This window comes from Nerophis lumbriciformis, linkage group LG10 (genome assembly GCF_033978685.3).
Source record: "Nerophis lumbriciformis linkage group LG10, RoL_Nlum_v2.1, whole genome shotgun sequence".
Classification (NCBI taxonomy): Eukaryota; Metazoa; Chordata; class Actinopteri; order Syngnathiformes; family Syngnathidae; genus Nerophis; species Nerophis lumbriciformis.
Window position 1 is genome coordinate 615,243 of NC_084557.2, and position 14,003 is coordinate 629,245.

The window sequence follows — 14,003 nt, forward strand, 5'->3', positions numbered from 1 at the left end:
TAAGATATTATTTGAATATGTACAAAAACGGGAGCACTTTGGAGTAAGAATCGTGGCTCATTTCGATACGAATGATTTATTATCAAGAAAATATCAGGAGAACGTGAACAAAAATAGACCTTAAACCGAACCACGGTTGCGCGATCGATACGTCAAGGAGTTTTATTTTGAAAAGCTCTACTAGTAAGTACCGGTGTTTCTCTCGCTGGCTTGACTGACGCGAATCTCTGCTGGAGTGCTGTCAGAGGATAATCGCAGGTGGCGAGCTTGTCAATTTGGCACAAAGAGGACAACGCCGCGGGAAACATGTGTCGATGAACCTTTGAGTAACCTTTTCAATTGATTAGACATTTTGTTGTTTTAACCTTTGTGTTCGTGACCCTCGCGTAATCGACAATGCGGACGCCGGCTCTCCTCCTCCTGCTGTGCGCGCTGAGGCTGATTGGCGTGGCCGGGAAGCCGCGGCCCTGCACGGAGGTGAGCGATGCTACCAAAGTGTTTTTTTAATTGTTAATGTTTTCATTCCTTCGACGTTAAATCTCATTCACGCCATTGTTAATTGCGAGTTCCAGGTCAATTGGAAACCACTGATTGGTCCTTTTTTTTTAGGTCAATATTTTCTTACAGGCGCACTTCCGGTTTGCGTTTAAAACTCACTACAGACTTGTGCCGTGGGAAATCATGCAACTTCACCTAATTGGTCCAAAAAATATTTTTTGCAAATCAATAATTATAATAATGTGCCGTTGTCTAGTGCAGTGTTTTTCAACCTTTTTTGGTATGTAAAAGGTATGTAACGCTTAAACCAGAAATGAACAAAGGGCAAGTGCCGCTAGGAAAAGGCGCTGAATCATAGGGACGGCTATGCAAAACAAAAGTAAAGCTGAACTGTCTACAAAGTAAACAAAAACAGAATGCTGGACGACAGCAAAAACTTACAGCGTGTGGAGCAGGGAGACGGCGTCCACAAAGTACATCCGTACATGACATGACAATCAACAATGTCCACACAAAGGATAGCGTACGCACAACTTAAATAGTCTTGATTGCGAAAACAAAGCAGGTGCAAGCAATAGCACTCAAAGGAAGGCAAACAGGAAGGGTCACCAAATTAACAGCGCAAGACAGAAACTAAAGAACTACACACAGGAAACAACAACACACTCAAAATAAGGCATGACAACCTGGTGGAGTTTCATTTTTTAACCTTTTCTGCTGGTGGTGTGCCTCCGTAATTTTTTTTTGATTAAAAAAATGTGTCTTGGCTCAAAGAAGGTTGAAAAACACTGGTCTAGTGTGCCGTGGGAAATCATGCAACTTCACCTAATTGGTCCAAAAAATATTTTTTGCAAAGCAATAATTATAATAATGTGCCGTTGTCTAGTGCAGTGTTTTTCAACCTTTTTTGGTATGTAAAAGGTATGTAACGCTTAAACCAGAAATGAACAAAGGGCAAGTGCCGCTAGGAAAAGGCGCTGAATCATAGGGACGGCTATGCAAAACAAAAGTAAAGCTGAACTGTCTACAAAGTAAACAAAAACAGAATGCTGGACGACAGCAAAAACTTACAGCGTGTGGAGCAGGGAGACGGCGTCCACAAAGTACATCCGTACATGACATGACAATCAACAATGTCCACACAAAGGATAGCGTACGCACAACTTAAATAGTCTTGATTGCGAAAACAAAGCAGGTGCAAGCAATAGCACTCAAAGGAAGGCAAACAGGAAGGGTCACCAAATTAACAGCGCAAGACAGAAACTAAAGAACTACACACAGGAAACAACAACACACTCAAAATAAGGCATGACAACCTGGTGGAGTTTCATTTTTTAACCTTTTCTGCTGGTGGTGTGCCTCCGTAATTTTTTTTTGATTAAAAAAATGTGTCTTGGCTCAAAGAAGGTTGAAAAACACTGGTCTAGTGTGCCGTGGGAAATCATGCAACTTCACCTAATTGGTCCAAAAAATATTTTTTGCAAAGCAATAATTATAATAATGTGCCGTTGTCTAGTGCAGTGTTTTTCAACCTTTTTTGGTATGTAAAAGGTATGTAACGCTTAAACCAGAAATGAACAAAGGGCAAGTGCCGCTAGGAAAAGGCGCTGAATCATAGGGACGGCTATGCAAAACAAAAGTAAAGCTGAACTGTCTACAAAGTAAACAAAAACAGAATGCTGGACGACAGCAAAAACTTACAGCGTGTGGAGCAGGGAGACGGCGTCCACAAAGTACATCCGTACATGACATGACAATCAACAATGTCCACACAAAGGATAGCGTACGCACAACTTAAATAGTCTTGATTGCGAAAACAAAGCAGGTGCAAGCAATAGCACTCAAAGGAAGGCAAACAGGAAGGGTCACCAAATTAACAGCGCAAGACAGAAACTAAAGAACTACACACAGGAAACAACAACACACTCAAAATAAGGCATGACAACCTGGTGGAGTTTCATTTTTTAACCTTTTCTGCTGGTGGTGTGCCTCCGTAATTTTTTTTTTAATTAAAAAAATGTGTCTTGGCTCAAAGAAGGTTGAAAAACACTGGTCTAGTGTGCCGTGGGAAATCATGCAACTTCACCTACCGTATTTTCCGCACTATAAGGCGCACCTAAAAACCACAAATTTTCTCAAAAGCTAACAGTGCGCCTTATAACCCGGTGCGCTTTATTACGATTAATTTTCATAAAGTTTCGATCTCGCAACTTCGGTAAACAGCCGCCATCTTTTTTCCCGGTAGAACAGGAAGCGCTTCTTCTTCTACGCAAGCAACCGCCAAGGAAAGCACCCGCCCCCATAGAACAGGAAGCGCTTCACCCGCCCCCGGAAGAAGAAGAAAAAACGCGCGGATATCACCGTACGTTTCATTTCCTGTTTACATCTGTAAAGACCACAAAATGGCTCCTACTACGCGACAAGGATCCGGATCATAAAAAGACGCAATCTCTCCATCCGCACACGGATTACTACCGTATTTCACAGCAACTGATATTCCTGTGAACTGCACTGTGGAACGGGAGCACGTACGGTGAATATTCGCACCACAGGGAATGAGGAGTCATCCTTCACTGTGGTTCTAGCTTGCCATGCTAACTTCCACCCATCCAAAAGAGACCTTTCCAGCCGGCGTCATCATAAAAGCTAACTCGAAGGGATGGATGGATGAAGAAAAGATGAGCGAGTGGTTAAGGGAAGTTTACGCGAAGAGGCCGGGTGGCTTTTTTCACACAGCTCCGAAGGCGAACACACCTTCACTAAGACGGGCAGATAGCGCCGGTCGACATACGCCAACATCTGCCAGTGGATCGTAAATGCCTGGGCAGATAGTTTCGGTCACAACTGTGGTCCGAGCTTTCCGGAAGGCAGGATTCACAGAACTGCTGCACAACAACAGCGACACTGAATCCGATGACTTCGACGAGGCGGAGCCGGCCATTTTTGGATCCCACGCTTGCGCAACTTTTCAATTCGGACACCGAAGACGAAGAATTCGAAGGATTTACGAATGAAGAATAACTTCAGAAGGTGAGCGCTATGTTTATTTTGTGTGTTGTGACATTAACGTTCGAGCAACATTATGTTGCTATTTATTGCTCTACACCATTTTGAATTTTACTATGTTTGTGATTGCACATTTGCGTACATTTTGGGACAGAGTTGTTAGAACGCTGGTTTTCAATATATTATTAAAGTTTGACTGAACTATCTGACTGTTTTTTTGACATTCACTTTAGCGCAGCGTTTTTTTGACATTCACTTTAGCGCAGCGTAGGCGCGGCTTTTAGTCCGGGGCGGCTTATTGGTGGACAAAATTATGAAATATGTAATTCATAGAAGGTGCGGCTAATAATCCGGTGCGCCTTATAGTGCGGAAAATACGGTAATTGGTCCAAAAAATATTTTTTGCAAAGCAATAATTATAATAATGTGCCGTTGTCTAGTGCAGTGTTTTTCAACCTTTTTTGGTATGTAACGCTTAAACCAAAAATGAACAAAAGGCAAGTGCCGCTAGGAAAATGCACTGAAGCATAAGGGATGGCTATGTAAAACAAAAGTAAAACTGAACTGGCTACAAAGTAAACAAAAACAGAATGCTGGACGACAGCAAAAACTTACAGCGTGTGGAGCAAAGACGGCGTCCACAAAGTACATCCGTACATGACATGACAATCAACAGTGTCCCACAAAGAAGGATAATGTATGCACAACTGAAATAGTCTTGATTGCGAAAACAAAGCAGGTGCAAGCAATAGCACTCAAAGGAAGGCAAACAGGAAGGGTCACCAAATTAACAGCGCAAGACAGAAACTAAAGCACTACACACAGGAAACAACAACACACTCAAAATAAGGCATGACAACTGGTGGAGTTTCATTTTTTAACCTTTTCTGCTGGTGGTGTGCCTCCGTAATTTTTTTTTAATTAAAAAAATGTGTCTTGGCTCAAAGAAGGTTGAAAAACACTGGTCTAGTGTGCCGTGGGAAATCATGCAACTTCACCTAATTGGTCCAAAAAATATTTTTTGCAAATCAATAATTATAATAATGTGCCGTTGTCTAGTGCAGTGTTTTTCAACCTTTTTTGGTATGTAACGCTCAAACCAAAAATGAACAAAAGGCAAGTGCTGTTAGGAAAAGGCACTGAAGCATAAGGGATGGCTATGTAAAACAAAAGTAAAGCTAAACTGTCTACAAAGTAAACAAAAACAGAATGCTGGACGACAGCAAAAACTTACAGCATGTGGAGCAGGGAGACGGCGTCCACAAAGTACATCCGTGCATGACATGACAATCAACAATGTCCACACAAAGAATAGCGTACGCACAACTTAAATAGTCTTGATTGCGAAAACAAAGCAGGTGCAAGCAATAGCACTCAAAGGAAGGCAAACAGGAAGGGTCACCAAATTAACAGCGCAAGACAGAAACTAAAGCACTACACACAGGAAACAACAACAAACTCAAAATAAGGCATGACAACTGGTGGAGTTTCATTTTTTAACCTTTTCTGCTGGTGGTGTGCCTCCGTAATTTTTTTTTAATTAAAAAAATGTGTCTTGGCTCAAAGAAGGTTGAAAAACACTGGTCTAGTGTGCCGTGGGAAATCATGCAACTTCACCTAATTGGTCCAAAAAATATTTTTTGCAAAGCAATAATTATAATAATGTGCCGTTGTCTAGTGCAGTGTTTTTCAACCTTTTTTGGTATGTAACGCTTAAACCAAAAATGAACAAAAGGCAAGTGCCGCTAGGAAAAGGCACTGAAGCATAAGGGATGGCTATGTAAAACAAAAGTAAAACTGAACTGGCTACAAAGTAAACAAAAACAGAATGCTGGACGACAGCAAAAACTTACACCGTGTGGAGCAAAGACGGCGTCCACAAAGTACATCCGTACATGACATGACAGTCAACAATGTCCACACAAAGGATAGCGTACGCACAACTTCAATAGTCTTGATTGCGAAAACAAAGCAGGTGCAAGCAATAGCACTCAAAGGAAGACAAACAGGAAGGGTCACCAAATTAACAGCACAAGACAGAAACTAAAGCACTACACACAGGAAACAACAACAAACTCAAAATAAGGCATGACAACTGGTGGAGTTTCATTTTTTAACCTTTTCTGCTGGTGGTGTGCCTCCGTAATTTTTTTTTTAATTAAAAAAATGTGTCTTGGCTCAAAGAAGGTTGAAAAACACTGGTCTAGTGTGCCGTGGGAAATCATGCAACTTCACCTAATTGGTCCAAAAAATATTTTTTTGCAAAGCAATAATTATAATAATGTGCTGTTGTCTAGTGCAGTGTTTTTCAACCTTTTTTGGTATGTAACGCTCAAACCAAAAATGAACAAAAGGCAAGTGCCGCTAGGAAAAGGCACTGAAGCATAAGGGATGGCTATGTAAAACAAAAGTAAAACTGAACTGGCTACAAAGTAAACAAAAACAGAATGCTGGACGACAGCAAAAACTTACAGCGTGTGGAGCAAATACGGCGTCCCCAAATTACATCCAAAACTAAAGCACTACACACAAGAAACAACAACAAACTCAAAATAAGGCATGACAACTGGTGGAGTTTCATTTTTTAACCTTTTCTGCTGGTGGTGTGCCTCCGTAATTTTTTTTTAATTAAAAAAATGTGTCTTGGCTCAAAGAAGGTTGAAAAACACTGGTCTAGTGTGCCGTGGGAAATCATGCAACTTCACCTAATTGGTCCAAAAAAATTTTTTTTGCAAATCAATAATTATAATAATGTGCTGTTGTCTAGTGCAGTGTTTTTCAACCTTTTTTGGTATGTAACGCTTAAACCAAAAATGAACAAAGAGCAAGTACCGCTAGGAAAAGGCACTGAAGCATAGGGATGGCTATGCAAAACAAAAGTAAAAACGAACTGGCTACAAAGTCAACAAAAACAGAATGCTGGACGACAGCAAAAACTTACAGCGTGTGGAGCAAATACGGCGTCCCCAAATTACATCCAAAACTAAAGCACTACACACAGGAAACAACAACAAACTCAAAATAAGGCATGACAACTGGTGGAGTTTCATTTTTTAACCTTTTCTGCTGGTGGTGTGCCTCCGTAATTTTTTTTTAATTAAAAAAATGTGTCTTGGCTCAAAGAAGGTTGAAAAACACTGGTCTAGTGTGCCGTGGGAAATCATGCAACTTCACCTAATTGGTCCAAAAAATATTTTTTGCAAAGCAATAATTATAATACTGTGCCGTTGTCTAGTGCAGTGTTTTTCAACCTTTTTTGGTATGTAACGCTCAAATCAAAAATGAACAAAAGGCAAGTGCTACTAGGAAAAGGCACTGAAGCATAAGGGATGGCTATGTAAAACAAAAGTAAAACTGAACTGGCTACAAAGTAAACAAAAACAGAATGCTGGACGACAGCAAAAACTTACAGCGTGTGGAGCAAAGACGGCGTCCACAAAGTACATCCGTACATGACATGACAATCAACAATGTCCACACAAAGGATAGCGTACGCACAACTTAAATAGTCTTGATTGCGAAAACAAAGCAGGTGCAAGCAATAGCACTCAAAGGAAGGCAAACAGGAAGGGTCACCAAATTAGACAGAAACTAAAGCACTACACACAGGAAACAACAACAAACTCAAAATAAGGCATGACAACTGGTGGAGTTTCATTTTTTAACCTTTTCTGCTGGTGGTGTGCCTCCGTAATTTTTTTTTTAATTAAAAAAATGTGTCTTGGCTCAAAGAAGGTTGAAAAACACTGGTCTAGTGTGCCGTGGGAAATCATGCAACTTCACCTAATTGGTCCAAAAAATATTTTTTGCAAAGCAATAATTATAATAATGTGCCGTTGTCTAGTGCAGTGTTTTTCAACCTTTTTTGGTATGTAACGCTCAAACCAAAAATGAACAAAAGGCAAGTGCTACTAGGAAAAGGCACTGAAGCATAAGGGATGGCTATGTAAAACAAAAGTAAAACTGAACTGGCTACAAAGTAAACAAAAACAGAATGCTGGACGACAGCAAAAACTTACAGTGTGTGGAGCAAAGACGGCGTCCACAAAGTACATCCGTACATGACATGACAGTCAACAATGTCCACACAAAGGATAGCGTACGCACAACTTAAATAGTCTTGATTGCAAAAACAAAGCAGGTGCAAGCAATAGCAGTCAAAGGAAGGCAAACAGGAAGGTTCACCAAATTAACAGCGCAAGACAGAAACTAAAGCACTACACACAGGAAACAACAACACACTCAAAATAAGGCATGACAACTGGTGGAGTTTCATTTTTTAACCTTTTCTGCTGGTGGTGTGCCTCCGTAATTTTTTTTTAATTAAAAAAATGTGTCTTGGCTCAAAGAAGGTTGAAAAACACTGGTCTAGTGTGCCGTGGGAAATCATGCAACTTCACCTAATTGGTCCAAAAAATATTTTTTGCAAAGCAATAATTATAATAATGTGCAGTGTTTTTCAACCTTTTTTGGTATGTAACGCTTAAACCAAAAATGAACAAAAGGCAAGTGCCGCTAGGAAAAGGCACTGAAGCATAAGGGATGGCTATGTAAAACAAAAGTAAAACTGAACTGGCTACAAAGTAAACAAAAACAGAATGCTGGACGACAGCAAAAACTTACAGCGTGTGGAGCAAAGACGGCGTCCCCAAATTACATCCAAAACTAAAGCACTACACACAGGAAACAACAACAAACTCAAAATAAGGCATGACAACTGGTGGAGTTTCATTTTTTAACCTTTTCTGCTGGTGGTGTGCCTCCGTAATTTTTTTTTAATTAAAAAAATGTGTCTTGGCTCAAAGAAGGTTGAAAAACACTGGTCTAGTGTGCCGTGGGAAATCATGCAACTTCACCTAATTGGTCCAAAAAAATTTTTTTTGCAAATCAATTATTATAATAATGTGCCATTGTCTAGTGCAGTGTTTTTCAACCTTTTTTGGTATGTAAAAGGTATGTAACGCTTAAACCAAAAATGAACAAAGAGCAAGTACCGCTAGGAAAAGGCACTGAAGCATAGGGATGGCTATGCAAAATAAAAGTAAAACTGAACTGGCTACAAAGTCAACAAAAACAGAATGCTGGACGACAGCAAAAACTTACAGCGTGTGGGGCGGAGACTAGATCAGGGGTGACAAACTCATTTTAGACCGGAGGCCACATGGAGAAACATCTACTCCCAAGTGGGCTGGACTGGTAAAATCACGGCAGGATAACTTAAAAATAAAGACAACTTCAGATTGTTTTCTTTGTTTGAAAATAGAACAAGCACATTCTGAAAATGTACAAATCGTAATGTTGTTGTTGTCGTTTTTTTTTACACTTACATGTTGCGGTTAATAGTATTCTATCTTTATTTGTCGTTATTTAAATGATGTGATAATGTTCTGTGTGCGCTGAGGCTGATTGACGCGGCCCGCACGCAGGTGAGCGATGCTACTTGCAAAAGTGTTTTTAATTCCTTTGACGTTAAATCTCAATCATGCCATGTTAATTGTGAGTTTGAGGTCAATTGGAAAACACTGATTGGTCTTTTTTTTTTTACGTGCATATTTTCTTACAGGCGCACTTCCTGTTTGTGTTTCAAACCCACTCAAGTATAATGCAGTGTTTTTCAACCTTTTTTGAGCCAAGGTGCATTTTTTTTCTTACAAAAAATCCGGAGGCACACCCAAGCAGAAATCATTAAAAATTGAAACTTGGTAGTCAATAAAAAGTTGCAATTGTTGGATATGACTTTAAAGCAAGCATACATCAAATCAAATCAAATCAAATCAACTTTATTTATAAAGCACATTTAAAATTTACCACAGGGGTAGCCAAAGTGCTGTACAATGAACAGGTTAAAAGATAAAACGAGTACCGAGCAAACACAACACAACACAAACAGAACACGATAAAAAATAAATAATTAAAATAGAATAAATAAAAACATAAAAACATAAAAACAGGATCACAGCAGGTGTATTATGGGGCGCCATTGCAGGATGGATATCACTCAGTGTTAAAAGCCATGGAATAAAAGTATGTTTTTAAGAGAGATTTAAAAACAGGAAGAGAGGAGGCTTGTCTAACACTCAGGGGTAGGTCGTTCCAGAGCTTGGGAGCAGCAACGGCGAAAGCTCTGTCACCTCTAAGCTTCAGCCTTGTGTCAGGGACCGTCAGTAGCAGCTGATCGGCTGATCTTAAGGATCGGGTGGGGCAGTAAGGCTGAAGGAGGTCGGAGAGATAGGTTGGCGCGAGGTTGTTTAGACATTTAAAAACAAATAAAAGGAGTTTAAAATGTATTCGGTAACGCACAGGGAGCCAGTGAAGGGACGCTAAAATAGGGGTGATGTGCTCACGTCTGCGGGTCTGTGTTAGCAGACGAGCAGCAGAGTTCTGCACGAGCTGCAGGCCTGGCTAATGCCAACATACAGGGCATTACAATAATCAAGACGAGTCGAGATAAAAGCGTGGATTAATTTCTCAAGATCATGTCTTGATAGAAGCGGTTTCACTTTCGCTATTTGGCGTAATTGATAAAAGCTTTTTTGAACGACGCTGCTGATTTGTTTTTCGAATTTAAAATCTGAGTCAAACTTTACCCCCAGGTTTGTGACACAGTCGCTGAGATACGGGGTCAGAGTGCCGAGGTCAACGTTGGGGGAGGGAGAGCGACTTGAACCGAACAACATAACTTCTGTTTTATCTTCATTTAGGCTCAGGAAGTTAGCTGAAAGCCAGACTTTGATGTCGTGCAGGCAGTCAATAAGACGTTGAACCGTGTTATTTTGTGCCATGGGAAAATAAATCTGGCAATCATCGGCATAAAAATGAAATGCAGTACTGTACTTCCTAAAAATAGAACCAAGGGGGAGAAGGTAAAGCGCAAATAAAATTGGGGCAAGGATTGAGCCCTGGGGGACCCCATGTGGTAAAGGAGCTGTGGACGACATAAAACTGTCTACTTTTACACAAAAACTCCTGTCGGTTAGGTACGACCGGAACCAGTTGAGGGCGGCGCCCTTAATGCCCACACAGTTCTCAAGACGAGTGATTAAGGTGGCGTGGTCGACGGTGTGGAACGCAGCAGACAGATCTAAAAGCACCAGGACAACATATTTACCAGAATCAGTGGACAGGAGGATATCGTTAAAAACTTTTAGAAGCGCTGACTCTGTGCTGTGGAGGGCTTTAAAACCGGACTGGAACAGCTCAGTGATACCATTATCCTCTAAGAAGGGCAACAACTGACTGTAGACAACCTTCTCTAATATTTTGGAAATGTATGGAAGATTAGAGATAGGTCTGAAGTTAGAGAGGAGAGAGGGGTCGAGGCTGGGTTTTTTAAGTAGAGGTGGTACCACTGCATGTTTAAACTCTACTGGAACTATTCCAGAAGAGAGGCTACTATTGATAATGTTAAGGACACTTGATCCAATAGTAGCAAGTACCTCCTTAAACAGGCGAGGTGGGAGGGCATCTGCAGGAGAACCAGAGGGCTTCATATGACTAACTGTGTCACTTAAAAAAGAAATCAATATAGCTCTTGTCTCAAAGTAGGTGTACTGTCCCCACCTGTCACATCACACCCTGACTTATTTGGACTTTTTTGCTGTTTTTCTGTGTAGTGTTTTAGTTCTATTTTGGAGGCTTTTCCTGTTTTGTCTGTATTTTCCTGTTGCGGTTTCATGTCTTCCTTTTGAGCGCTATTCCCCACACCTGCTTTGTTTTATCAATCAAGAACATTTAAGTTGTTGCTACCTTTTTTTGTGTGGACATTAGAGATGCGCGGATAGGCAATTATTTCATCCGCAACCGCATCACAAAAGTCGTCAACCATCCGCCATCCACCCGTTCTAACATTTAATCAAAACCGCACCCGCCCGCCATCCGCCACCCGCCCGTTGTTATATATCTAATATAGACGATGCAAGGCATTAGTGAGGTTATAAAGCTTTTGCCTGTTAAAGAAAGGAGACTGATCCAATGCAGCACAGACATTCGCGTGCCACGCTGTCACGGCCCAGACGCACACCAGTGCGCAATCATCTGGGAGCCACGCTGAGCGCACCTCTAAGCGCGTGGAGGTGCGATGTCCCTCGCACCTGCGGCGGCTCCACCCGGGCTCGCGCCCGAGGCTTCAGCGCGCACCGCGGCGGCCATCCTACTCGTCGCGGCCTAGCCCTCGCGGCTCTCGCTGCCGGCGACGGCCGGGTATGGGCCCGACGCTCCAGTGCCATCCATTTTCAGGGCTAGTTGATTCGGCAGGTGGGTTGTTACACACTCCTTAGCGGGTTCCGACTTCCATGGCCACCGTCCTGCTGTCTATATCAACCAACACCTTTTCTGGGGTCTGATGAGCGTCGGCATCGGGCGCCTTAACCCGGCGTTCGGTTCATCCCGCAGCGCCAGTTCTGCTTACCAAAAGTGGCCCACTCGGCTCACCAGGGTGAGCCCCACCCCTTTCGTGAGCGCACTGCGCGCGGAGTGACCCCTGTTACGAGCCCCCGGCCACGGGGGTGGCGGGCAGGTAAGCTGCTTACCTACTGCGCGTGACGCCGGCCGCGGCGAAGGCGGACGAGGCGGGGTGTCGGTGCGGTGGGCGCGGTGGTGACCCTGGACATGCGTCGGGCCCTTCTCGCGGATCACCTCAGCTACGGCTCCCGGTGGGGCCCTCTCGGGGGGAAGGGGCCTCGGTCTCGGACCCCGGCGAGGCGTCCCTTCTCCGCTCCGTAAAAGTGTCCATCTCTTTTTTTTATTCTTCTTCTGTTGTGGCATATGCTGCAGGTGCCTGCTTGTTTTTCGTATGTGGGTAACAACATTTAACTATGTATATATATTTCCCAATTGGTTTAACTGCCACCCGCCTGAATCTATTTAAAATCTAATTTTTTTTTATTTCAACCGCCCGACCCGACCCGCGGATAAAATCTAATTTTTTTTTTATTTCAACCGCCCGACCCGCGGATAATCCGCGGACTCCGCGGTTGTGTCCGCAAACCGCGCATCTCTAGTGGACATTGTTGATTGTCATGTCATGTACGGATGTACTTTGTGGACGCCGTCCGCTCCACACGCTGTAAGTCTTTGCTGTCGTCCAGCATTCTGTTTTTGTTTACTTTGTAGCCAGTTCAGTTTTAGTTTCATTCTGCATAGCCATCCCTAAGCTTCAATGCCTTTTTCTTAGGGGCACTCAGTTTTTGTTTATTTTTGGTTTAAGCATTAGACACCTTTTTACCTGCATGCTGCCTCCCGCTTGTGATCACGACAAATCATTGTTCCCGACATCTACAAAGCAATTAACTACCGGCTGCCACCTACTGATATGGAAGAGTATTACACGGTTACTCTGCCGAGCTCTAGACAGAACCGACACTCAACAACGGCACATTATTTGCGGATTATAATTACTGGTTTGCAAAAAATATTTTTAACCCAAATAGGTGAAAGTACATAATCTCCCACTATATCTCAGTGGTTGTAAAACAATAATGTCCCTTTAGGTTTCATCACTATAACAGGACATCACTCTGTGCCTCTCTTTAGTGTTGAACTTGGCCAGGCTGTTATCAGTTTCCTGCATGGACTAGTTTTTCCGTCCTTGTGTTCTGGATCAGCTCAGAAACTCCCTCTTAGCCTCAACTGCAGCCCTCTTGGTCCTTAGGAGAGGCACAACATTCCTTATAGGCAGTCCTCACTCTGCCTGCAGATAATCGGGGGTTCTCTTCGTATGCAATTAATCTCAAATAAGTGCAAATAATTCCATGCAATGATCAGACCACCATGTGAGCCAGTTGTTGTCATGGACGTTGGACTGGAATGTTGTGTATTCAGGGCAAAGGAATGACAACTGCTTGTAAGACTGGTTCATCATATTGTAAAGTGAGGCAGTTTCAGCTTTAGTGTTCATCAAAGCAAACATTCCTCTCACCCACATTCATGCGGTGGAGCCATCTTTTACTCTTACTCAACACCAGTGCGTTTCCCACTTAGGCCTTCAGTGATATCCAACTTCAATGATTACCTCTCAAAATACCATCATTGATGTCCCCACATGACCATTGCTGGAGAAATACTATACAGGAACACATTTACGCACTACTGCGCATTGAAACACATCAACAGTGTACAAAACAGGTTATTTTCTGGCGCATTTAAAAAATCAATACAACCGCATCAGCAATTAAAACATATCTTATGTGGTACTGTCAAAAATAAAAATGGCAAAAAACATATTAAACGTGAAAAAAATGAGAAATTGAATATTTGAACTCGCAATTTGTAGGACCCATTAGACGCCGTATAAGCCAGTGGTACCGCTCGTAGTCGCTTGATTCGAGTGGAAGTGGAGGGCATTCCCCATTTCCTCGCCCGGACAGCTGAGCTGGCTCGCGGGGTTGGCCGACATGGTCTCACAAGATCCATCCATCCATCCATCCATCTTCTTCCGCTTATCCGAGGTCGGGTCGCGGGGGCAGCAGCCTAAGCAGGGAAGCCCAGACTTCCCTCTCCCC

At 42.5% G+C, this 14,003-nt stretch overlaps 1 protein-coding gene across 1 annotated transcript in view; it reads left to right on the plus strand.

Moving 5' to 3' along the window:
• Window positions 1-209: 209 nt before the first annotated feature.
• LOC133612763 (endosome/lysosome-associated apoptosis and autophagy regulator family member 2-like) overlaps window positions 210-14,003 on the plus strand; it is an 81,694-nt gene continuing 67,900 nt past the window's right edge. The window contains exon 1 of the mRNA XM_072913887.1: window positions 210-477. Coding sequence (XP_072769988.1) covers window positions 397-477 — 81 coding nt within the window. The 5' untranslated portion in view covers window positions 210-396. The remainder of the gene's footprint in view (window positions 478-14,003) is intronic.